At 44.2% G+C, this 27,796-nt stretch overlaps 1 protein-coding gene across 1 annotated transcript in view; it reads right to left on the bottom strand.

Annotated features, from left to right (window-relative positions):
- Positions 1 to 27,796, bottom strand: part of LOC115469687 (multidrug resistance-associated protein 5-like) — a 416,281-nt gene that overhangs the window by 13,285 nt on the left and 375,200 nt on the right. Inside the window, 4 exon segments of the mRNA XM_030202474.1 lie at positions 4,585 to 4,749; positions 11,245 to 11,358; positions 14,937 to 15,015; positions 27,147 to 27,306. Coding sequence (XP_030058334.1) covers positions 4,585 to 4,749; positions 11,245 to 11,358; positions 14,937 to 15,015; positions 27,147 to 27,306 — 518 coding nt within the window.

The following is a 27,796-nucleotide window of genomic DNA, read 5'->3' as shown; positions in this document are numbered from 1 at the left end:
TGCTATTGGTGAGTATACTAATACAGGGGCTTTGAGGAGGGACAGAGAGGGATGGAAAGGAAGAAAAAAGGGAGGAGAATGGGGTGACAATGAGAATGAAAGGGTTTTTGGAGGAAAAGGAAGGGGCAATGTGAGGTGGAGGGCTCAGAATGGAGGCTGAGTACCTGAAAACCATATGGATGGGGCAAGGAGGAGTGTGTGGAATAGGATGAGTGTGAAAACTATGCAAATAGCATCATGAAATGTGTCAGGAATTGGATCTCTCCTAAAAAGAAAAAAATCTTGAGAGAATTCTACAGAAGAGGTATGCAGATAATATAAGAAACATAAGCATGAGAAATAAAAAGGGATTGGGTAGGGGAGGTTATATCAGCTTCCTTAGGGGCTATATGGGCCAGAGTAGCTGTACTAATAGGCAAGATGGTTCATTGTAATGTAGGTAAGACCAATGTAGACAGTATGTAATGGTGTTATTACAATGACAGAGCAAAGAATTTGTGTATGGGCCCAATGTGAAGCTGTGAATCTTTGTGAATAAAATCATACATATGTGTTTGGGGATTTACTCATAGCAGGTAGCAGGCGATTTCAATATGGTTATGAGTTTAGATAGATCTCCCATTACCTTGGGAAACAAGCAGACAGACACAAGGGGCCTACCTTATTTGACTGTTAGTTTGGGTTTAGTAGACGCATTTTGGGTATTTCACCCGGTGGAAAAGGGATTTACTCATATAGCCTTTGCCCATGAAACAACCTCTTGCCTAGATTATATTTTTGTTTCACAGGAGACGTTTGCTAGCGTGAGAGCATCAGAAATTGGCTCGCTGGTGATATCTGATTATACACCCATATGGCTAGATATTGAGAGGGACTCAGGATATCAAGAGAGGGGGCATTGGGTATTCCCAAAATGTAAAGTTTTGTCTATACTTGATTAACAAGTGGGAGGAATACAGGTAAGAACATAAGGATAAGTCAGTGCTTTTTGGGAGGCTGTGAAAAGTAGTGCTTCAGGGAGGTATCATTTGCTATGTTGCCCAAAAAAAGGAAGGAAATGGGGTGCACTCTACTAAGATTGGAGAAGGAATTGTTTGATGCAGAGGCAGTTTGAGAATACTCCCACAAGAACCCATAATAATGCATTTATGGCACTGAAAACGGCCTTAAAAACAGAACTTCTTGAAAAGCATATGGAGATTATGGAGATTTTTTTATCTTTCTGTTTCCTTATCTTTCATTTTATTGCATTATAAACTGCTTTGAAGCTCAATATGGGCCATATGATATACGAAGTGAAAATAAATAAATATAAATATAGATTGTTTAGTCTGGTAACAAGCTCAGGAAGGTGCTAGCACAATTGGTTAAACCTTGGCCTGGTCTTAAATTTACAGAAGCAGTACAAGATGAGTGAGCGTTGGTCTCGACAAAGAGGAAGGACATTGTGGAATATTTTGAGGAGTATTTCACTCTACTGTATTAGGAGCCAGAAGGCTCTAGGGTGCTAAAGGATCAAGAGTTAGAGGTACTGGGACTTGCACAGTTGATACAAGAAGAGAGGGAGAGCCTTAAGGCACCAATATAAATGGAGGAGGTTAGGAACACAATTCATAAACTAAAACTGTATAAGGCAGCAGGATTGGATAGGTGTTCTGTAGAATTTCATTGACTTTTGGAGCTCCAGTTGTGTTGTCTCGTGGAATGTTATTATTCTCAGGTGATTGCAAATGGTTGAGGCTACACCAAAACCTGGGAAGGAGCCACATGCTTGATATCCTATACACCTACATTGTTGAATTTAAATTTAAAAAATTTTAGAAAGGGAAAGGACGCCATTGGAAAAGATGGCCACCTAAGCTGTCAGCTCCAAGCCCCCTAAGTACAATCTAATGGTTATCCCCTCCATCTGCCCCATTTTTGGCTATATACCCTCTGGCAGACCCCTTGAGTAGTCTAGTAGTGGTGCAGTGCACTGCAGACAGGTGGACCCAGGCTTCTACCTCTCCCTACTTGTTACACTTGTAGAGGAAACTGTGAGCCCTCCAAAACCCACCAGAAACCCACTGTACCCACATATTGGTGCTCCCTTCACCTGTAAGGGCTATAGTAGTAGTGTACAATTGGGGGTAGTGGGTTTTGGGTGGCTCAGCAGACAAGATATGTTAGGAATGGTGAGATGTGTACCTGGGAGCATTTTATAAAGTCCACTGCAGTACCCCCAAGGATGCCTTATTGCTTTCTTGGGATGTCACTTTTCCACTATTCTACCTGATGCCAAGCTTTCTATTTTTTTTTATAACATCTGAGCCTTGTGTCTATTGTTTATCATTAGACTTGGGCTTTGAATTCAGATCTAAAGATGAAAAGAAGGTCTCATTACATATATCTAAATACCAGAGTGCTATTTTTCCATACTTCATAGCAAGAGTGTATATTCCTTAATTACCTATCCCAATGCAACTGAAGGTTTTACCTCCTCAGTGCATGTAAATGCTTTCATCCATGTGTGGATTCTCTGATGCTGTGTGAGGCTTTCTTTCCAACCAAAGCTTTTACCACACTCAGTATATGTAAATGGTTTCACTCCTGTGTGTATTCTCTGGTGCATTGTGAGGTTTACCTTCTGACCAAAACTTTTACCAGACTCTATATATGCAAATGGTTTCTCTCCTCTGTGGACTTTATGATGCACTTTGAGCAGTGGTGTACCAAGGGGGGGGGGGGCGGTGGGGGTGGTCCGCCCCGGGTGCACACCACTGGGGGGGGGGGGGGGTGCCGCGGCGCGCGCCTGCTGCGAGAGAGAGTTCGCTAACTTCTCTCGTTCGCTGCAGCTCCCTCTGCCCCGGAACAGGTTACTTCCTGTTCCGGGGCAGAGGGAGCTGCAGCAAACGAGCAAAGTTAGTAAACTCGCAGCAGGCAGCACCTGGGGGGGGGGCTCTTTCGCGGGGGGGGTGTCTTTCGCCAGGGAGGGGTCCGCGCTGCATCGGGGGGGGGGGGAGTGCTGCACCCGGTGGGCGGGGCGCCGCCCCCCTAGGAACGCCACTGACTTTGAGATTTACATTACAACCAAAGCTTTTACCACACTTAGAACATGTGAATGGTTTCACTGTATTGTGGATTTTGTACATTTTGCATTTGGATGTTTTTGTTTGAAAATGGACCAAAAAATAAAAAATCCAAATCATAAAACGTTTTTCCAAACAGCATTTTCAAAAGGAAAAGATAGACGGTTTTTTTTTGTAGAAAATGACCTTTTCTTTTCTGATTTTGGACGTTTTACAAAAAATGTCCAAATTCAGACTTAGATGTCATATCCAAAAATGCCCCTTGTGCATATGACTTGCCCAAAGTCACAAGGAGCTGCAGTGGGAATTGAACCCATGTTGCCAGGATCAAAGCCTGCTGCACTAACCATTAAGCCACGCCTCCTCTATTTTAGACGTTTTGCATTTGGACATTTTTTGTTTGAAAATGGACCAAAAAATGAAACGTCCACATCATAAAACGTCCAAAAAACAAAACGTCCATAGTATTTTTGAAAACAAAAGATAGACATCTATCTTTTTCGAAAATGACCTTCTTTCCTGTTCAGAATTTGGACGTTTTAAGTACAACGTCCAAATTCTGATTTAGACGTTCTATCGAAAATGCCCCTCATAGTCACTTGCTTTCATAATTATAAAGCCAAAGAGGCAGTCGCAAAAAAGGCAAGAGCAACAGTAATTTTTCCAGGATACACTAATGCTGAAAAGGAGAGGAGAGCTCAGGGAGAAGGAACATGTTATATGTGACAATTTCTGTTTGTGCATACTTTTTTATGAGAAGGAATATGTTACATGTGACAGTTTCCATTTGCTCTTACTTTTATGAGAGATGGTAAAGCGTATTGGATGAGTAGTAAGGAAGAGGTAGTTGTGCTGCTCTCAGATGCAGGTATTCTGGCTCAGGCCTCAGGACAGACTAAGAAGGTATCAACATTGAAGGAGTGGCCCCAATGGTAGCAGTTCACTAATGGGTGAGGCAAGCTGTGCCAGCAAACACTGGATGTTAGCAAACATGCAATGGTGAAGCACTAAGTGCTGATCAGAGACTGCACTTGACTTCTTTGTCTTGATAATCTGCCTGGATGGATGCTTACTCAGACTCCTGACTTTGTGCTTTAAACTTCTGTGACTGATTTGTAAGCTGCTGTTCTTTTGACATTTTTTGAATGCTAGATTATGAGGGGTATGTGTGTGGGGCTGTGGGGCTGTGTGTGACTGGGGAGGGGGGAGGAGCGGGGGCTAAATCGGGGTAACAAGAGAGAAAATGATAATGCACATTCCTAAGTTTTGCTGTAGGATTTGCTCTGTGAGGTTGGTGTAAGAACTACCACTAACCCCCTGGTCAAATGGAGAGGTGTCGGCAGCAGACTGGGGGGGGGGGGGTGAAAAAATGTTAGTTGTTTTTTGTGGATAGTAAGTTTATCCTTGCCAGTCATTAGTTGCTTCTACTTTGAACTATATGTTATCTACGACAATAAACAAAATGACAAAAAAAACTGAGCATTCAGACTATATAATTAGTTTTTCTTAAATATACCTCTCCATCTTCCAATACCATTATTCGGTCACAGTTGAGTACAGTGTTGAGACGATGAGCTATAATTAATATTGTGCAATTAGAAAATACATCCTTGATGGTTTCCTGAATCAAAGCATCTGTTTCACTGTCAGTTGCAGCTGTTGCTTCATCTAGAAGTAAAATCTGAAAACAAAAATTAGGATTTTTTAAATTACATAATCACATGTAAAAGACAAATTCAAAGTAAGCTTGGTTTGATATTGGCTTGAGAACCCGTGGAACTGGATTCAATCCCACTGCAGCCCCTTGTGACCCTGGACAAGTCTCTTAACCTTCCACTGCATCAGGTACAAAAATTTATGGGCACTTTTACTAAGTCGTGCTCAAAAGTGGCAGGTGCTGTTTGTGGAGCTTGAGTTTTACCACATGCTGCAGCCACTTTTAGAGTGGTGGTAAAATGGTTGCATTTGTATATTGTCCTGTAATGGTCAAATGCTAATTTCCCAATTAGCAAAATGGCCATTATCATGGGAGTTCTTACCGCCACCTATTTACTAGTAAGGGCTTCTGTGCTACTCCCGTGCTAATCGGGAAGCAAGTGGAAATGCTACCCAATTAGTGCCTATTCTCCGCCTATAGACATGCCTCCCACACCAAAAAATAGAAACTATTTTTTAGTGTGGGATTAGCACACGCTGATCAGCACATTACCGTGGGATGCCTCAGTGCAACCAGTGGCAGTGCTTTTTGGTGAACTAAGTAAAAGGGTCCCTTAGATCGCGAGCCCACTAGGGAAGAGAAGGTACCTGCATATATGTAAACCGTTTTGGTCCATAACACCCCCCCACACACAAACACTTTATTGTGAAAACATTTTGCTGTCAAAAGAGGGAATTGGTGCATAAGGGCAATTACATTCACCAAAACAAATGGCTATTAACTATCCAGGATACTTAAAATGGTTTAATTGAGAGGGAGAGAGAAATTGGGGGTGAAAGGGGTCTGGAGTGTGGGAAGAGGTGGGTTTAGCACATGTGAGCTGGGATTGACTTTGGGGGAGGGACTTATTAGGGTGGAGTTGGATCCAAGGGCATTCAGGAATCAGAGAGAGTATGGTAAGGATCAAATCAGGGAACCAGGAGGGTGGAGGATTGGAACTCATAAATATTCATTGTGGATATCGTGAAAACTTGACTGGCTGGGGTGCCTCCAGGACCAGGTATCTGATTTAAAAACTGCCAGTGAGAGCAAGAAATAAAATACTTGACATAAAGATAATACATTTTCTAAACATTAATCTGGATTACTTGTTCTGTCCCCATGTGCATGGAGGCAGGCTATTGTTGTTTATGTGAATATGTTGAGCATTGTCAATAATAATTACATTGCATATATCTTTAAAATGGATAAGACTACAAATCTCTGTAATAGGCTCTTTCAGAACACATGTCCCAGATCCTTGTGTCTTATGGGACTCTTTCTTGGCTTGTTCTCTGTGCTTGCTGGGCTAGTTCCCGCCCCTCCTTTGGGTCTGTAAGAGTTAATCTGCAGCATTCTCCTCTGTGAACTAAATCTGCCTTATGTTGTACTTTGCTGTATGACTCCCTTCAAGCTACTGTGATGCTATCAAGATTTTACCAGTGTAAATGTATAAACAGGTAAAACAGCATTACTATTTAGCGTGTTGCTGAAATCCTCCCAGCTTCTCTTCCTCGGAGAAAGGGCTAGTGGAAAACTGGCTTTCAGTTTGCAATGCAAAAACTCTTGTCCAGCACATCAGAATTGTAAGTTATTTTTCATTGTTTGATTACTGTATTAAAGAAGATTTTGGTTCAAGAATTCTGAATTTTCTCATAGTGATGTTTTATGCTCATATGAACTACCCCCCCCCCCCCACCCCATACATTCCATAGGCTCCCGTCTAGAAGCACATATCTTTCCATGAAAGCCAGATACCTCCTCCAACATGAAGGTCCCCAATGACAATATTCACATTCAGGAGATATGTAAGAGCCAGTCTGCAGATGAATGAATGATATTGGTAGGTGGCACTTCATCACTATATAGCAGCGGTTCTCAACTGGTGTGTAATGACAAGCTGGAGTGTTGCGGGGCCAACACAGAAACAGAGCAGTGGGGTGTTTTGAATGCTTGCAGCATGTCTCTCTCTTCTCATCTCCCTCCTTATGAATCCAGCACCTCTTTCTTGTGCTCCTTCAGCTCCCCTCCCCCATTCTGTCACACCTGAATCTTTCTGCTGGCAGGGGCAGCAATAACACCTGCTTGGGCCGAACTGGACCCTTTCCTCTGCTCCATCCTGCCTCTGACACAACTTCCTGTTTATGCATGGGCAGAACGCGGCAGAAGAAAGGCTTCAGTTTGGCCCAGGCAGTGTATTATTGCTGCCACTGCCAGCAAAGAACTGAGGTTTGACAGACTGAGGTGGGGGAGGCTGAGGGAGGACGAGAAAGAGGTGCTGGACTCATGGAAGGGGGAGGGAGTTGGTTGAGAAAGGATGAGGGAGAGGTGTTGCACCCAAGAGAAAGGGGGGCAGGGAGAGGTGTTGGACCTATGAGGAGGTGGAGGGAGGGAGAGGGAGAGAAGAAGATGCTGGACCTGTGGTGGGGAGGGGGGCAAGAGAGATGCCAAAATAACGGGTGAGGAAACAGGAGGGAGAGGGGGAGATATCAGAATATTGTTGGGTGTTGCTTGGGAGAGGATAAGATGTCAGACCATGGAGAGGGTGTTTTGGAGATAAGTAGAGGGGAGGGGAGAGAATGAGTATGAAAGAGAGATACCAGAGTGCAAAGAAGATGCGGCTACACCAAACCCGAACTCATGCTCCTTCCCAGGTTGTGTAGGAGGTAAACTGCATAAAGCAAGCTTTACTCTGGTGTGCAGGTTGCTCTCTACACAACCTAGGAAGGAGGGCATTAAAATTTGTTTAGCCATATCTCCTGCTGCCAGATTGGGTTTCCTTCAGATAGGAACAATCACAAATTTGTGGGCCCTGGGCTAACTAGCACATAGGGCTTCCCTCTTCCTGGCCGCAACTGCCAAGTACATAGTTTTACTATCTATCACACAAGGAACATAATATATTAGCATTAAAAAATGGTAAATGTCAGGGTTTCAGCAAAGTTTATAAACAGATTTATCACATTCCTGACAAACACAACCACTGGACTGTACTTATGCTGTGGTACATGCCTAGTTTGACTTGGGGTTCCCAGCTCAATATTTGACTTTATATTTCAATTTCTAATTTGTGATCCTTTGTTCTGTATTTGGTGATGATTTGCCTGTGTTTTGAGTGTAACTGAGGTATGGTATTCTGTTTGTATGTGGTTCCTGTGTAGGACTCTGTAGCAGTTCTATTTGTTCTGTTATACAATTAGTAGGTGTATTGGTGTTCTAGGATCTCATGTAATATTTTTAATGCTGCCTGTTTTTAGGTATGATTCAAACACAAACACTTGGAATTAGTGCTACTGTAGATTTGTTACATGTATATTGAATTCAGATTTTTTCAGGTTTTGTATTATTTCACAATATGCCTGGTAGTGGAGAGATTTATGTTGCTATTACTGAAATGACAATGGAATCAGAATATATACATACATTTTTTTTATTTTTTAGTATGGTAACTTGCTAATGCATATCAGTTTAGTTGGAAGTAGCAGATAAGTGGAACTAGATTTTTGGAACTACTAGTGTGTATGATATATTTATATACACTTTTGATAGTTTGTACCCCTGACGCAGCCTGAGGGCGAAACGTGGCCACGTCGGGTATTGTTCCAATAAATGCATTTGATTCCACTGCTTTGTTGTTTTTTATCTACTGTTTTGTAAGCAGTTGTGTGCCTTTTTGTTTTTTTTGGTTATTTCACAATATGCCTGGTAGTGGAGAGATTTATGTTGCTATTACTGAGCCCCTACGTCTTGCCCCATCCTTGGCCACCTTTAAATCTAGACTGAAAGCCCACCTCTTTAACATTGCTTTTGACTCGTAACCACTTGTAACCACTCGCCTCCACCTACCCTCCTCTCTTCCTTCCCGTTCACATTAATTGATTTGATTTGCTTACTTTATTTATTTATTGTCTATTAGATTGTAAGCTCTTTGAGCAGGGACTGTCTTTCTTCTATGTTTGTGCAGTGCTGCGTATGCCTTGTAGCGCTATAGAAATGCTAAATAGTAGTAGTAGTATTACTGAAATGACAATGGAATCAGAATATATACATAAATTTTTTTTATTTTTTAGTATGGTAACTTCCATGGTAAGAATGAGCTAGTAATGATTTTCACCTGGATGAAGTGGTGGAGATGAAAACAGCATCTGAATTCAATAGAGCTTGGGACAAGTACATAGGATCTCTAAGGGAGTGATAGGGAGAGTAGATGGCATGGATGAGCAGACTGGATAGGCCATATAGAGGGGCATAATCGAACGTCGCCGGCCGGCGATCTATGTTGGCGGCGGCGCTACAGCTGGCCGGAACCGTATTATCGAAAAAGATGGCCGGCCATCTTTTTTTTCGATAATAGGGTTTAGCCCGGCCAAATGCCGTGGAGTTCGCCGGGTTTGAGATGGCCGGGTTTGTTTTTCAGTGATAATGGAAAGTTATGTCGGCCATCTCAAACCCCAGCCAAATTCAAGGCATTTGGCCGTGGGAGGAGCCAGCATTTTAGTGCACTGGCCCCCCTGAGATGCCAGGACACCAACCAGCCACCCTAGGGGTCACTGCGGTGGACTTCAGAAAAGCTCTCACGTGCATAGCTCCCTTACTTTGGGAGCTGAGCCCCCCAAACTTCCCCCCCCCCAAACCCACTACCCACAAATGTACTGCACCCACTAAAATTGCTCCAGGGACCTGCATACAGCCTCTAGGACTTATTGCTGCTGCATAACTTTGGCACACCAGTTCACACCTGAAGACTAATCTCTCTGAAAAAGTCCTTTCTTGAAATAACGACGTTTACTCACAGTTAACTGCAGATCAGAGGTTGTGCCCCACTGGCAAAGAGTCCCCTGGTACTAAGATTAGCAGTAGGTCAGAGCTGGCACAATGGTGTACAATGCCCTCTTTCAGCACCATTCAAGGTAAGAACTACGTTCTCTAACGTGGGTAACAAAGGAAAGGGAACTAAAACTGGCTAACAAAAATGGCCACTACTGCATGGACTACAACAGGAAACAAAACAGGGCACACTCTGACCCAGTTAGCAGGGGGGAAAAGCACCATGGGAGTAGAGCCCACCACAATGCATTGCTAATGTGACTCTGCAGGGCACCTAACAGAAAAGGTGTCACACTCACCTGAGAGCCACATCGCAACCAGGGAAAGGCTGTTGGAGGATACAACACATTCTGCTGTCATGGAGGTGGGTACGGCATTTGAGGCTGGCATACAGGCTGGCAAAAAAGGATTTTAGTTTTATTTTTTTAGTTTGGAAGGGGATTGGTGACCACTGGGGGAGTATGGGGAGGTCATACCCCATTCCCTCCAGTGGTCATCTGGTCAGTTGGGGCATCTTTTTGAGGCTTGGTCGTGAAAATAAAAGGACCAAGTAAAGCCCGCAAAATACTGCTTAACGCCGCTTTTTTTCCCCCATTATCGGCAAAAGGTGGCCATCTGGTAGCCACGCCCATGCCCGCCCATGTCCCGCCTTCACTAATCTACCGACACGCCCCCTTGAACTTTCCCCGGCGAAGCAACAGGAAAGTGGCGATGTTGTAAAAAATGCCGCTTTTGATTATACCGATTTCGCCGCTTTTAAGAAATCGCCGGCCATCTCCCGATTTGTGTCGGAAGATGGCCGGCGATCACTTTCGATTATAAGCTGGATGGTCTTTATCTGCTACATTTCTCTATGCTGCTATGTTGTTGGGGGGAGATAGAGTTTGTTTGGATGCAGAGCATTTAAGGCCAGATACTATAAACTGCGCCAAATATCTGATGTCGATAAAATTCAGTACTCAAAGCTATTTAATAAAGGGTACTTCTGGATGAACACTCTAGAATACCATTGAGCACAGAATTTGACACTCTTTTGAGTGGGAGGACTTACATCAGCTGAAAGTTGGTGTAAATCCCGGTGTGCAAATTGGGTACAGATCCCCACTATTCTGTAACACTATGCAAATCTTTTGTGAATGCCCCTGATCTGCTCATGCCCCCTCCTATGGCCACATCTCCTTCTGAGTTGTGCACAGATTTAGACATCCATAGTTACAGAATGGCATGTAGCCAGATCGGCGGCCAAATCATAATTAGTGCCAATTATGTGCATATTAGCTCCAATAATTAAATCATTACAGCCTATTAACTAATTATTTTGGGTGCCAATCTAGGATCTGCACCCAATTCTTGGCACCCTTTATAGAATCCAGGGGTTAATTCTTAAGAAACGCCATACTGTATCACACCAAAAGTTCATGAAGGTCATGAATGAAGTGTATCACATATGTGAGCATCAACCATCAGGTGTGTCCCAACTGAAAAAAGGTTGAGAACCACTGATATACAGCCATATCTCAGAAAATAATGATAACATCAAAGATTTTAAACATATTCCAAAAAACTGACCACTTTTGAAATGTTATATTCTTATGTAATTATTTGTAAAGAGGATGTAATATTCTGAAAAGCATGCAATAATATTTTTTTTACTTTACTATTTCGAAGTAAAGTCCGAGCCATGCATAGCAGTTGGCGTTCTCCTACAGAGAAATTATTGCCATTTTCTGTCACTTCTGCACACAGTTTATCATGTAGTCGCATTATCTAAAAATTAAAGAAATATTAAAGTCACCTTCCAATCAGACTGATGCTGAAATAACATGACATACCTGGGTTGATTTTCAAAGAGCCTGTGAGTGGCAATCCTAACTGGTTAAATACATCCAGTTAACTTAGCCCAGGGATCAAATCATAGCCAACCTGCCAAAGCTGTAGCTGAAACTTGAATATCTGGCTAAATATAACTGCAATAAATTTGTCTGATTAAATGTGTCAGCCATTTATATGGTCACAATTAAGGAGAACAAACATAGGGGTCCTTTTACTAAGGTGCACTGAAAAATGGCCTGCGGTAGTGTAGGTGCATGTTTTGGGTGTGCATAGATCCATTTTTCAGCGTGCCTGCAAAAAATGCCTTTTTAAAATTTTTGATGAAAATGGACGTGCGGCAAAATAAAAATTGGTGCGCGTTCATTTTGAGTCCGAGACCTTAACACCAGCCATTAACTTAGTGGTAAGGTCTCAAGCATTAACCATGCGGTAATTGTCTACGTGCATAGAATGACGATTACTGCCTAGTTTTTGCTGCATGCCAGAAAATAAAAATTATTTTCCGGTGCACATAGCGGACGCACGTCAAAACTGAAATTACCGCAAGGGTCACACGGTAGCCGGGCAGCAACTCCAAACTGACATATGTAGGACATGCATACACTCCTATGAGGCTTAGTAAAAGGGCCCCATATCCAGTTAGCAATGAATTCTGTGTTAACCAGCCAATTTGAAAACCCCATCCTGTGCCCATCCCTATTTGGCCTCTTTTTAGTCAGTCTAGTATTTTAACCAGACATGGGAACAGGAATGAATAAAAAAAAATCATTTCTAACTTCAATACACAGCAATCATTTGTTACATGGTTTCTTCAGGGGTCCTTTTATTAAGGCGTGATAACGGATTTAGAGCTTGTTAACAATTAGTGCACGCTAAATGATAAGACACCCATAAGAATATAATGGGCATCTTAGCATTTAGCGCACATTAATTGTTAGCAAGCACTAAATCCATTAGCACGCCTTAGTAAAAGGCCCCCATAATGCATTAACAATATAACTTCAGCTGATAACACCAGTTTTTCTGTTTTCCTGAAGAGTGAATTTTTAATCAGCTGGATCTTGTGACTATCAATCTTAGGGGCCCTTTTACAAAGCAGCAGTAGGGCTACCGTGTGTGTAGTGTGCACCAAATCAACACTACCTCCCAGGTACCACGCCCACCTGGTGGTAATGTCAAAGTTGGCATGCGCTGTTTCCAAGGGAAGAAAATATTTTTCTATTTTCAACTGTGGGGGTCATTCCCAGTGGTAATCGGCAGTGCAACCACATTAATATGCGCTGCAAGAGCACCATGCATGTAGTGCATGACCCCTTACCTCTAGGTCAAAGGGTGGCGGTAGGGGCTCAGGCAGTAAATTGCCACATACTCTCTTTAACTCTAGTGCAAGGTCATTTACTGCCCCCATTGAAAAAAGCCTTTTTCCCAGTCGTGGTAAAAAAATGGCCCAGAGCATGCCAACAACATGTACCCATACTATCATAGGTCACTTTCTACCACGGTTTAATAAAAGGACCCCTTGATTCTAAATTTTAACAGGTTAAGGATGATTTTCTGTAGCTGATATTTTATATTAACAATGAAAAAGCTGGGATTGAAGTGAGAAACTGAGAATGAAGGTGCACTAATCTACAGTGTAAAGTGAGCTTTAATCTGAACCACCACATTTTGATCATATCTCTGAAGAGATTATCTGCCTTGTAGGGCATATCAGCAAGCTTTTCTTGCATGCCATATCTGAGGTCTGAAGCCCACAAACATTAGAATCTGTGGACATCGATTCCAATGGCAGAAGCTCTTAATGCTGTTTCAAAAAACATTGTAGGATGACATGACAGTGTGTTTTCCACACTCTTTATCTCTTGCCCGCTAGTGTCCTAAGGTCATTACATGATGAAGTATGCCAAATATACCTAAAATAGGAATATATGAAGCCAGAAGATCATATCTGAAATTTATACAGTTTTCTGTATGACTGCTTTCACTGTGAGGAACCAGTAAGTTGTTTTAGTAGATACTAGATAATATCTTGAACAAAACCTTCTAAGTGAAATAAAGTATTAGAAAAAGAATGGTTGATTTAGTTTACACACTTTATAGCTGTGGGTGCAGAGGCCAATTTTCAGTCAGCTAAGTATGGGTAAAGGTAACTGAACAACATTGACTGGTTAACTTTATCCAGGCATTCATCTCAGATAAGTTTGGGTAGATATATCTGGTCTAAAATTAACTATCCAGTTAACTGTAGACCTGCATTCTTGCCCTCCACAGTTGACCAGTTGACTGGCTGGCCAATGTTGAACTGGATTTTGGAACTGCCACAACAATACCTCTGGGTAAATTCTTTTCTGGAGAACAATTAATCCAAACAAAATCTAGCCAGTCAGCTAGGGAGAATGCTAGCCATGAAGGTTTAGCCATCTGATTCCAAAACTTTTATTAGACAAAGCCTTTAAATACTGATCACATATTGTACAGAATGAGCATGAGGCTTTGCTAAAACTTTCAAAGGGGTAGCCATGCAGTGGCGTTCCTAGGGGGGCTGACACCCAGGGCGGATCGCCGATGCGCCCCGCCCCCCGGGTGCAGCGCCCACCCCGTAACAGCGCGATGCCCCCTCCCCCCGGCGAAAGAACACCTGGTGTGTATTTGCTAATCTCCACTGTTCTTGCCATGACCAGGCGCCAGGTACTGTACACCATGCTTTCTTGCTAGGATAGTTGTTCACGATCGTAAAGACTAAGGTAAGGTTTCTCAAGCTAGTCCTTGGGGAATTCCAAGCCAGTCTCGTTTTCAAGATATACATAATGAATATGCATGAGATATGTTTGCATAGAATGAAGACAATGCATGCAAATATATTTCATGCATATTCAATGTGGATATCTTGAAAACCAGACTGGCTTAGGGTTCCCCAAAGACTAGCTTGAGAAACCTTACCTTAGTCTTCACGATTGTGAACAACTATCCTAGCAAGAAAGTATGGTGTACAGTACCTGGCGCCTGCTCATGGCAAGAACAGTGGAGATTAGCAAATACACACCAGGTGTGCAGCTTAAAATTGGAGCAATCCTTTATTAGAACACAAACGGACCTGATAAGGGCCATGTTTCGGCCAGATGGACTGCTTCAGGGGTCCACACAATCTGTCCTCTGGACAAGATATACAAACAATTCTGATGGTAAATCAGGCATCTCTATAAAAGTCTATAAAGTCTGAGATACACATGTAAATTGTATGATCAAAGATCTGGAAGCAAAACTCAAAATCCCGGCATCTAGAATGTACTACTGCCACAATTTTAAGCTGCATGCCTGGTGTGTGTTTGCAAGATCTCCACTGTTCTCGCCTTTTGATCATTTTTGTGGAGCTTTGTCTTTCTGTTGTTTGTATTCTGATATATTAAACCCATGGGAACCAACAGAAGAATGTATGAAAGACACCTTATATATAGAAGCGTTATGTATGTTACTGTATGATACTGAACATTCCTAACTAGACATTCACTTACATTTTCACTCATGTGCGTTTTTTGTAAAGCATCCCAGATTTCCTCATCTGTGAATTGCTTCAAAGGGTCCAGATTGGATCTAGAACATTTAAAAGGTTACCCTTTACAAACATTTTAAAATGTAAGGTTTGAAATCTGATGCTTTTCATAGGAATAAGACAAGAATAGATATATAGGCTAAATTCAAGTTAGACTACAAGAAGGTCAGTCTATAAAAGGATGCCCACTATAGGCGCTATTTATGGTGCCTACGTTAAGTCTATTCTATCAAGAAAAATGTGTGCCCCCTTTTCTTTATAGAATACTAGTGCATATGGTCAAAAAACATATGTACATGAAGATGTTAGCATATACATACATAAATGATAGAATTCTATAATTTTTACACACACCCATGTGCTCCGCCCAAACTCCATCCATAAGCATGCCTACTGGCAAACTACATGTCATCAAATCATGGTACATACTTTACTACTAGACAGTATTCTAGAAGAGGTTATTTATATGAGTAAATGTCTACAATACTGTCATTTATGTGATTTCCTGCCACCTAAAACTAGCCAGCTCCTTATAGAATTACCCCCCAAATGTCATATTAATTGAATAGCTAAAATAAAAGTCTCAGTTCAATATATTTGATTACTTGGATCAGTGTTTCTGTACTTAAACAAGTTTTGCACACAGTAAAGGTCTTTTATAAAACCGTGCAGCCATTTACACATGTATAAGTAGGCATGCTTACCAGATCATGCATAGGCATTTCAAGGGCACTATAAGGACCTCCCCTAGGCAACAGTGTGGATAAAGAGGCTACGCCCAGGGCAATGTTGAGCGAGATGGAAACCAGACAGTATCAGGAACCAGACATGGAGCAAGAATTTGTCATTGACCACAGGAATCATAACTACAGCAGGATCCAACTATGGTGCAGGAGTCAGGCATGAGACAGGGACCAAGGATACAGCAGAAATAAAACGTAAAATAAGTAGGGAAGAACTTGCACTGAATTAGCACAAGAAGCTGGGATAACAACAGACACAAGTCAGACCCACCAAAAACTGCTGAACCAGCAAGGGTGTGTCTGGCTGGACTTCCTTATATACTGCCATTGATAAGACACGCCTCTTTCAAGTCCAACAGGCTAGCCACTCCTTCTGCCCCTATTGGCTACATTTTGGGGAGTTCAGGTTGCTACTAATCAGCCTCTGTGGCTCAGATGCAAGTCTTCAAGCCTTAGCTTGTAAGGCTATGGGTTTGATTTCCTGAGAAACCCTTTACTTTTTCTAACTCCTTTTGTACTTGTATATGAGGTTCATGCAAAGCTTTAATCCAGTCTGCTTCCACTGGAACTCTCCAGAATGAAAATGAGGATGAAAACAATGACTGGTATAGAATGAGGAAAACTTGGTGGATGAACGCTCTGAATTGGTATATGCAAATTCGGCCATAGGCAGTAGCTGGGCCCAATTATTCTAGTTACAGAAGCTGCAAATATTTTTCTAAGGCCATGATTCCCAAACTGGGTTCCAAGGAACCCTACGATTCATCGAACTCCCTTCAGAGGTTCCTCAAGAAATTAGATTTGTAGAATCTTTTTGTATGAACATATATATGTTTACATAAATTGAGGGTTCCTCAGTGTATGAAAAAATATTTTAGGGGTTCCACCATAGTAAAAGGTTTGGGAATCTCTGTTGTAAGGTCTGGTTGACATGTTCAGTTTGCCTGTTAGATTGTGGATGGGATAAAGATGACAAGTGGATCTGGCTATCCAAAAGCTTCATCAATTCTCTCTAGAATCTAGTGATGAACTGAAATCCTTGGTCTGAGATAATGTGAGAAGACAGTCCCTGAAGACAGACTCTCTCTCAAATTGGCATGTCTATCATTTCCCATTCAGAGGGCAGCCATTTTACAATTGGAATCAGCATGACAGGCTGAATGACTGGGGTTTGTTCCTGCTTCTGAAGACTCCACTAGACCACCAGGCCTTCCTAAGAAAGGCCTATGGGGGGGGAGTGATTGCAGGGGAGGAGGGGTGGAGAGAGAGGGGGGGCTGCCGTCATGGGGGTTTCAACTCAGCTCGGGAGGGGACGTTTTTGGTCAGGTGTTGGGGAGGGTGTACGGGGAGTCTCATTTATGGTTTTAGTTTCTGCTGAAACTGAGCGACCAATATTGGTCATAGATTTGGTTTTGGCAGAACCTGAAGATCCTGGGTTCAGTTGAGCTCTAACTGAGTGGAAATTCTATAATGGCATCTGAGCATCCAGATTCCATCATAGAATAGAGAATAAGTAGACATTTATGTGCCAACATTTCGGTACTATCACTTACACCATGTAAAAGGCAGGCATAAATGTTAGCAGGTAGCTTATAGTATTCTATGTTATGTGCCTATGTGTGGGACCCACCCATGATCCACCCACATGTATGCTCCCCTTGCAGTTGTGCACTATGCAGTTTGTGCGCTAAACTTATAGAATACCACTTAGCATCCAACCAGAGTTAGGTGCTAGTATTCTATAATTTTAGTGTGTAAATGGACTTACATTTAGGCACTATGGGGTCAATACTCAACCGTGAGACGGTGAGCGTTTTGCTCACTGCTGATGGAGTTATTCCTGGATATTCAAAGTTGAAATTTGTGTAGGCTTCAGCTTTGAATATCCAGTTATTTTTAAGCTGGTTAAGACATAGCTGATTATATTGATATTTATCACTTATGAGGTCATGGGTTACCACATAAAAATAGGACAAACTTTATGCAGTAAATCTGGTTGCTTAAGGGCTGAATATCAGAACGTAAGCCACCAGGTGCTGACTCTGTCCCTGGAACGCCACCAACATAGCCGGCTTTGAGTTTGGAGATAACCACGATATTCAGTGGCACTTAGCCAATTAAGTGCCACTGAATACTAGCAGCTAGTCCTGACCAAGTGATTTAACCAGTCAAAGGCTGGCTAAATTGCTTTGAATATTGGGTCCTAAGATTTTAGAATTAGAGGGATAGAGCACATACACATTTACACCAATTTCAGAGCACATATAAATTTGCATGCTATTGGGGCTGGTTTTATATAAGCAGATTGATGCCTATTTTGCCTTTATAAAATAGTTTCATGTTTCAAGTTTATTAAGTGATTTTCTATCCTGCCAGTGTGTCTAGGCGGCTTCAAACTAAAGTGTGGAGAAAAGGAAATAATATGTAACACAGGAGACCAACGAGCAGACTGACACAAAGGGAATGGGGAGAACTACATTACTGGACAGGAAAGAAGAGTAAGAGGGTCAACACAAGAGGGAAGGCAGACTACTAGTATCCCAAGTAGTCCCAATTAGTGACCCAACTGCTTCTAGAAAAATGTGTGTCTTTAAGTCTGTTTTAAATTGAGTTAAGTATGGAGGATTTTGAAGTGGAGTGGTAGGTGATTCCAAAGCTAGGGAGTCTGGACAGAATGATGCATAGAGGTAGTAGGAATAGGAGAGAAGGGGGGGGGGGCATTGCCGTGCCAACACGGTAAGCGGGGTAAGCACCACAGGGGGGCGCCGACCTCTGGAGGGCGCCGCCGCGGTGCTTACCCTCGCCGCTTACTTCAGCTCCGCACCGCCCTGGGGTCTTTAAATCTTTTACCTCCGACGGTCACAGCAGCTGAGCAGCGTCAGTGAAAGCGCTGCTGACATCTCCACTCTCCAGCCTTCCCTGCGCGCTCGCTCGTTCGTTCCTTCAGTGTCCCGCCCTCACAAGGAAATGACGTCAGAAGAAGGCGGGACACCGAGGGAACAAACGAGCGAGCGCGAAGGGAAGGCTAGAGAGTGGCGACGTCGGCAGCGCTTTCACTGACGCTGCTCAGCTGCTGCAATTGTGCCTTTTTTTTTTTTGCTGTTTCCTAGGGAGAAAGCTGAGTGGCTGAAGATGAATCCCCAGCAGCGGATGGCCCAGATAGGAACGGACAAGGAGCTGAGTGACCTGCTGGACTTCAGAGTGGTACGCTATATCTTTCCAGCCTCCGGCCAGCGCTCAACCAAGCTGGACACCGGAACTTTCCTTAGAGCTCTAGACTTCCTTTAGATTTAGTGACTTAAAGATTGGGGGTGGGGCACCATTTGGTTTTACTGGTTAAATCAAATCCTGAGTACATTGAATAATCTCATTAATTTTTAATTCATTTGGGTCACTGAATAATTTTTATTACCTTTTGTGATAGTAATCTAAAATAAAAAATCATTAAAAAAATACCTTGCAAACTTATGAGCACCCAGGGCAAGCGAAGACCTATTTAGGTTATGTAGTGATGGTGGAAGATTTGGAATGACATTTATATCTTAGTTTTTTTTTCTTTGTATTTTTACATTTTTCTTTAAAATATATTCCAAATAAAATGTATAATTTTAGACCACATTCATGTTCATATATACATATGTCAGTTTAGAAAATAGCATATAGTTCTGTATATTATGCACGTGGTATGGTATTTGTGCTATCACTTCTGTAATTTAAAAAAAATATTGAGCACTGATTACATTGGCAGGATTTTGTTTTTTGAGTTACGGAGAGATTTGCATTCTACTGGAGATATGGTAGTAGTATTATTAGTGTAGTTTTAGATTGTTACAGATTATTTGCTTTACTGACTCTGCATGCCTGTCCTAATGTTACTTCATTTTCTAGCAGAAAAATCCTTCAGCTAAGTCAGTCAGTCAGTCAGTTGTGGGATCAGTTTAGTAGATGGGAAGGGTGATGACTGATGCTGAATGTCTATACCCTGAATTTAGGGACATGGATGGGAGGGCTGGGCCCAGGGAGAGGAGAAATTGCTGGAAATGGAGGGGAGGGGAGAGAGGAGAATTGCTGGTATGGATGGAGGAGGGAAGGGCAGAGAGGGACATGGATGGACATGGATGGGAGGGCAGGGCCCAGGGAGAGAGGAGAAATTGCTGGACATGGAGGGGAGGGGAGAGAGGAGAATTGATGGACATGGATGGAGGGGAGGGAAGGGAAGACAGAGGAAGGAGATGCACATGGATGGAGGGAAAAGGAGAGCGAAGAAATGCTGGGCATGGATGGAGGGGAGGGAAAAGAGAGGAAGGAGATGAGATGAGGAAGAGAGGAGAAAACTGCACATGGATAGAGAAAATAGGCAGAAGCTGGATCCACTGGACAGTCAAGTCTGCGGAGGACCCAGCTTTTACTTATGGATATAGAGCAAGAAATGAAGAAGAAAGGAGGAAAGTAAAGAAATAAATGGAAAGGAAGCCCTGGAAATGGAGTTAAGAGGACAGATAGCAGCAGAATCAGATACTGGGCCAGCATGATCAGAAAAAGAAAGTCACCAGACAACAAAGGTAGAAAAAAATCATTTTATTTTCATTTTAGGTGTTTGGAATATATCCACTTTGAGAATTTACATCTGCTATCTTATTTTGCAATGTATAGCAATTTGTCTCTAAGAATATTGCTCACAATTCCTGTCAATGTGGCAATGGTGAGCGATCATTTTCACGGTTAAAAATCATAAAAATTATGAAAGCACGAAAAGCTAAGTGGTTGTAAACCCTCTATTTGTTGAGCAATCCCACAAAGATGCACTCCATCTTCAGCTCCTATTCCTTGCATCTTGTGCTACACGGGGGGGGGGGGGGGGGGGGGGGGGGGGGGGGGGGGGGGGGGGGGGGGGGGGGGGGGGGGGGGGGGGGGACACACCAACTGATAGTCTGCAGGGGGGCACGAGACCCCTAGGCACGGCCCTGGGGGGGGGGGGGGGAACCATGAGAAGGTCCTGATAAGAAGAACGCAGGGATCGGGGTGGGCAACAGGGGATGAGGTATGCTGAGAGAAACGAGGGCTGTTGATATTCCCTAAGTTTGTAGGTCAAAAGAAGCAGTTTGTAGATGACATGTGGAGAGACTGGCAGCCAGTAAGCATCTTTCAGCGGTGGGGTGACGTGGTCATATTTGTTATGTCCTGTAATGAGTTTGATTGCAGTATTTTGAATCATTTAATTCTTTGACTGGATGACTGGAGAATTGAATCAAGGACGTGCTATGGACGTAATCTACTTAGATTTCAGCAAAGCTTTTGACACGGTTCCCCTCAGGAGGCTCTTGAATAAACTGGACAGGCTGAAGATAGGACCTGAAGTGGTGAACTGGATTAGGAACTGGTTGACGGACAAAAACCAGAGGGTGGTGGTGAATGGAATTCGCTCGGAGGAGGGGAAGGTGAGTAGTGGAGTGCCTCAGGGATCGGTGCTGGGACCGATTCTGTTCAATATATCTGTGAGTGACATTGCCGAAGGGTTCGAAGGTAAAGTTTGCCTTTTTGCGGACGATACTAAGATTTGTAACAGAGTGGACACTGAGGAGGGAGTGGAAAACATGAACAAGGATCTGCGGAAACTAGAAGAATGGTCTAAGGCAGTGATGGCGAACCTTTGAGAGACCGAGTGCCCAAACAGCAACCCAAAATCTAATTACTCATAGCGAAGTGCCGGTACTCATTATGGGCGGGGTCACCACATATGACTCCACCCCTATGATAGCCACACCCCCTTACACCAGCCATGGCGCATATAAACAGACATCATTGAAAATATTATACTAGTATAGGAGAAAAAAATAACATGATTTTCTTTCATTATAAATCATTTCTGTAAGTTATTACAGCTCCAGTATACCCAGTGCAAAATAAGACAGCAGATGTCAATTCTCAAATTGGACATATTCCAAACACTAAAATGAAAATAAAATGATTTTTTCTACCTTTGTTGTCTGGTGATTTTGTTTTTCTATCCATATTGGTCCTAGTCGCTGATTCTGCTGCTCTCTATCTGTTCTCTTAACTCCGTTTCCAGGGCTTCCTTTCCATTTATTTCTTTACTTTCCTCCTTTCTTCTTCATTTCTTGTCCTCCATCCATGTCCAGCAACCCTCCTCTCCCCTCCAGCCACCCATGTCCAGCCACCCTCCTCTCTCCCCTGCCCTCCCCTCCAGCCACCCTCCTCTCCTCCTGCCCTCCCCTACAGCCACCCTCCTCTCCCCCCTGCCCTCCCAGCGGCAGGCCTCCCCCCCACCCAGCACCAGGCCACCCACCACCAGGCCACCCACCCAGCACCAGGCCTGCCACCCAGCACTAGGCCTCCCTCCCACCCAAGCACCAGGCCATGCACCAGGCCTCCCACCCAAGCACCCAGGCCTCTCTCCCTCCCACCCAGGACCAAGCCACCCACCCAGCACCAGACCTGCCACCCAGCACCAGGCCTCCCTCCCTCCCACCCAAGCACCAGGCCATGCACCCACCCAGCACTCCCACCCAAGCACCAGGCCTCCCAAGCACCCAAGCTTCCCTCCCTCCCACCCAGCACCAGGCCATCCACCCACCCAGCACTCCCACCCAAGCACCAGGACACCCACCCAAGCACCAGGCAGGACACCCACCCAAGCACCAGGCAGCCCTCCGCCCTCTCTCCCTCCCACCCAAGCACCAGGCAGGCCTCCCTCCCACCCAAGCACCCAGCACTCCCACCCAAGCACCAGGCCGCACTCCCTCCCTCCCATCTGGCGTGCACCAGGGCACCCTCCCACCCAAGCACCAGGCCATGCACCCACCCAGCACTCCCACCCAAGCACCAGGCCTCCCACCGAAGCACCAGGCCACCCAAGCACCCAAGCCTCCCTCCCTCCCACCCAGCACCAGGCCATCCACCCACCCAGCACTCCCACCCAAGCACCAGGACACCCACCCAAGCACCAGGCAGGACACCCACTCAAGCACCAGGCAGCCCTCCGCCCTCCCTCCCTCCCTCCCACCCAAGCACCAGGCAGGCCTCCCTCCCACCCAAGCACCCAGCACTCCCACCCAAGCACCAGGCCGCACTCCCTCCCTCCCATCTGGCGTGCACCAGGGCACCCTCCCACCCAAGCACCAGGCCATGCACCCACCCAGCACTCCCACCCAAGCACCAGGCCTCCCACCGAAGCACCAGGCCACCCAAGCACCCAAGCCTCCCTCCCTCCCACCCAGCACCAGGCCATCCACCCACCCAGCACTCCCACCCAAGCACCAGGACACCCACCCAAGCACCAGGCAGGACACCCACTCAAGCACCAGGCAGCCCTCCGCCCTCCCTCCCTCCCTCCCACCCAAGCACCAGGCAGGCCTCCCTCCCACCCAAGCACCCAGCACTCCCACCCAAGCACCAGGCCGCACTCCCTCCCTCCCATCCGGCGTGCACCAGGGCACCCTCCCTCCCTCCCTCCCACCCGGCGTCAAGCATTCCTCCCTCCCTCCCACCCGGCACCAGCCCGCCATCCCTCCCTCCCTCCGAACCCGAAGAAATTTAAAAGTCTTCCCTTGTCCGAATAGGCGGCATCAGCATCAGCAGTAGCAGCGAAAAGCGTGCTGCTGTTTGGCGCGTTTTCAGCCTTCCGTCTCTCAAGCTCTCTGGTCCCGCCCTAACAGGAAATGAGGGCGGGACCAGAGAGCTTGAGAGACGGAAGGCTGAAGACACGCCAAACCAGCAGCATGCTTTTCGCTGCTACTGCTGATGCTGACGCCGCCTACTCAGACAAGGGAAGACTTTTAAATTTCTTCCGGTTCGGAGGGAGGGATGGAGGCCGGGCGGGCTGGTGCTGGGTGGGAGGGAGGGAGGAATGCTTGACGCCGGGTGGGAGGGAGGGAGGGAGGGAGGAAGGAATGATTGACACCGGGTGGGTGGGAGGGCTGAAAGTCTCGGGTGAGGCGACCGGTGGTGCGCGTGCCAGCAGAGAGGGCTCCGCGTGCCCTCTCTGGCACGCGTGCCATAGGTGCGCCATCACTGGTCTAAGGTTTGGCAATTAAAATTCAATGCGAAGAAATGCAAAGTGATGCACTTAGGGAGTAGAAATCCACGGGAGAAGTATGTGTTAGGCGGGGAGAGTCTGATAGTTACGGATGGGGAGAGGGATCTTGGGGTGATAGTATCTGAGGATCTGAAGGCGACCAAACAGTGTGACAAGGCGGTGGCCGTAGCCAGAAGGTTGCTAGGCTGTATAGAGAGAGGTGTGACCAGCAGAAGAAAAGAGGTGTTGATGCCCCTGTATAAGTCGTTAGTGAGGCCCCACCTGGAGTATTGTGTTCAGTTCTGGAGGCCGTACCTTGCTAAGGATGTAAAAAAAATGGAAGCGCTGCAAAGAAAAGCTACGAGAATGGTATGGGATTTGCGTTACAAGACATATGAGGAGAGACTTGCGGATCTGAACATGTATACCCTGGAGGAAAGGAGAAACAAGGGTGATATGATACAGACGTTCAAATATTTGAAAGGTATTAATCCGCAAACGAACCTTTTCCGGAGATGGGAAGGCGGTAGAACGAGAGGACATGATATGAGAGTGAAGGGGGGCAGACTCAAGAAAAATATCAGGAAGTATTTTTTTTCACGGAGAGAGTGGTAGATACCTGGAATGCCCTCCCGCGGGAGGTAGTGGAGATGAAAACGGTAGCGGAATTCAAGCATGCATGGGATAAACATAAAGAAATCCTGTGCAGAAGGAATGGATCCTCAGAAGCTTAGCCGCTGGTGTTTGGGTGGTGGGGCTAGTTCTGGGCAAGACTTCTACGGTCTGTGTCCTGAAAATGGGGCTAGTTCTGGGCAAGATTTCTACGGTCTGTGTCCTGAAAATGGCAGATACAAATCAAGGTAAGGTATACACAAGAAGTAGCACGTATGAGTTTATCTTGTTGGGCAGACTAGATGGACCGTGCAGGTCTTTTTCTGCCGTCATCTACTATGTATGTTACGATTTGAGCTCGCGTTGCGTAAGACCCATGTATAAGGCACTAAATTAATCACGGTGAGATAAAACGAAGGCACGAATAAAGATACAATGCTATGCTATGCTATGCTATATGATTCTTAAATTCCGCTAAGTTCGAAAGAGATTCTAAGCGGATTACAAACAATAAGTCCTTCTTCAGAATAATTTACAATTGTATATCTAATACATTGAAACTTAAAAAACCCTATCTTTCTCATCAATTGCACATCTAAACATTAATTACAGTTGTATATTTAATACATTGAAACTAAAGAGCATTTTTCTCATCAAATACATTGAAACTAAAAAAAACACCTTTCTCATCAAACAAAAAAGACTTTAACACTTTCCTGAAGAAATAATATTGTGTTATTCTCAGAATTTCTAAAGGCAGTCTAATTCCCTGGTGTAAAAAGGAATGTTCTAGCACGGTTTCTTCCAAACACCCATAATTTCAAACAGCGTTCCGATCTACCTACGGAAAAAGATGATGAGAAATCCAAATAATCAGTCTACCAAATCCATCACTGTGCAGCATTTTATACACCATACGTGCTAGCTACAAGGAGAAGAAATGGCTGAATTGTCCTGATGTGTCTAAGTTGGAAGGAAGCATGTTGCACCACCGCAGAGAACTTGAGATGTAAAAGTTAAAGTGTTATCAAGTACTACACCTAAAATCTTAGCCTTATCAGCTATATTTAGAAGGACTGTATTCCCCAGGATTGGAGCGGCCAGTGGGGGGGATCTTTCTACCATTAAACAGAACACAGGACTTATCAGGGTTCGGTAATAGTAGGTGTGGTTTAAACCAAATGCAGACAGTATGTAACTTGTGATTGAGTGCTGTTATCTGCAAGGTATGCAGACAACATATAAGTCCATGGTGAGAACTTGTATAAGCATAAGAAAGAAAGATGTGAAGTTTAATGAGTGCAAAAGATGCAGTAAAGGGGCCAAGAAAATGTTGAATAATAAGGGGGACAGGATCGAGCCCTGAGGCACCAGAGGCCAGGGGAAAAGGCTTAGAATGAGTGTTTCCAAATAAACCTGTTTAGGCACGGTCAATATGAGGCAAACCACGAGAGAGCAGTGTCAGTCAAACCAATTTGAGAAAGCCGCCTTAGAAAAAGAACGGGGTCTATAGTGTTGAATGCGGCAGACAATAGAAAGAAGAAAGATGGTTTGTGACTGACTTAGATGAGTTTTGATGTAGGTTGTGAGATCAAGGAGGGTAGTCTTGGTTTTGTGGTGTTACCAAAAAAACAGTCTGGTTGGGGTGAGTGTGGCGATGCGAATGACAAAGTCCAATAGCTGTTGATGGACAAGAGATTCAATCAGTTTTGCGGTAAATGGAAGATTAGCTATAGGACAGTAGTTGGTACAGAGGCTCAAAGGTATGTAGGATCTTTTAGCTTAGGTCTCACGAGTGCAGTTTTCCAAGCTTGAGGCTGAAAGGCTAGACGTCTTCATTGAGAGTAAGAATGGGAGTAATGTACTACAACAATTCTTTAGAAGCTGTGAGGAAACTGGGTCTAGTGCTGTGGTGGTTGGTTTTATGGTCTGAAGGGCTGAAGCCAATGAGGATTGGGAGCGGAGGTTAAAAGCAGAGAAAATAGTGAGAGTGAAGTTTTCCAAGCCTGAGGCATATAGCCATCTGAAAGGCTAGTCATGGTAAAGGGCTGGTGAAGTTGTAGGGAATTTAAGGGAAGGGAGCTAGGGAGGATTTGAATGACTGCTAGAAGGGATGCATCAGTGGAATTTATGAAACAAAGACCGCGATGAAAGATGCTAGGGCACTGAATGGAAGGGAAGATGCTAGGGTCCTGTTTACTAAGGTGCGTCAGCGTTTTTAGTGCATGTATAAAATTAGCATGCGCTGTGTAGGTGCCCATAGGAATAGTATGGGTGCCTACATAGTTAGCGCACTCTAATGGTTAGAATGTGCTAAAAAATGCTAATGCACCACTAATGTAGCTTAGTAAACAAGGTCCTTAACCCTCCAATGCTTCATCTACAAAATTCAGTAATTTGCCATTTTCCACATCCTAAGCACATGGTATTTATTTTTCTAAAATATTTTTCTGGAGGGGGTATGCTATGGACATGGAATGGGCATGATTGCATTATTAAGGTATTATATTATGATTAGCGCACGCTACCTGAACAACACAAACTTAACACAGAATCACTTACACAGAATCACTTAACACCTCATACATAGAAGGCAGTAAGTGCTCCTGTGAATATTATTTGGAATTGCTACATGCACAACCTGAAAATACCCTTAGTAAAAGGGTTCCTTAGATTTCAAGTCCTCTAAGGACAGATATATACCTAGTGTACCTGAATGTAACACAACGTTAGCTAAATTATGATTAAATTATGATGTTAAAGGTGATCAGACCATACATACCTAACACTTCCAACGAAAAGTACTGGCTCTTGTGGAATAATAGATAGTTTTTTCCTTAGATCCTTCAGTCCAATTTTATTAATGCATATATTATCAACACTGATCGAACCATCCACAATCTCTGCTAATCTAAACAATGCAATGCCAAGAGATGATTTCCCTGTTTAACAAATAGCAAGGACAAGTATTCAAACAATTTTTAAAGGCAGAAAAATGCATCAACAGTTATCATAGATAATACAAAATAGTGTCTCTTTTCTTGCAGTTCAAAATTAATTAGAGTGATTATAAGGACAAAAGACAGTACAGGGGGACTGAGGGACGGGACTATTCAGGAAAGAAGTCCTGGTGCAGGTTGCAGGCAGCCTATGAGTGGTGCTGCCACTGCCCAGGTGAAGACTGCAGCAGACAGGATTTTACGGTACTGGGGAGGGGGGAATGCACCACCTGTTAAAAAAAAATTTCAGCACCCCCAATCATTTTGAAAAGTTGGCTCCTATGGCTGTGAAAGGGGAATTACTACTAATAGGTGATTTTGATATGCCAGATGTTGATTGGGGTATCCCTATTGTGGGGTCTTTTAGAAGCAGGGAGATAATGGATTCTCTACAGGGGGACTATTGCAGCAGTTGGTAATGGAATCCAAGTGG

This window comes from Microcaecilia unicolor, chromosome 4 (genome assembly GCF_901765095.1).
Source record: "Microcaecilia unicolor chromosome 4, aMicUni1.1, whole genome shotgun sequence".
Lineage (NCBI taxonomy): Eukaryota > Metazoa > Chordata > Amphibia > Gymnophiona > Siphonopidae > Microcaecilia > Microcaecilia unicolor.
The sequence above is the reverse complement of the archived record's forward strand: the minus strand, read 5'-3'. Positions and strand labels throughout refer to the sequence as shown.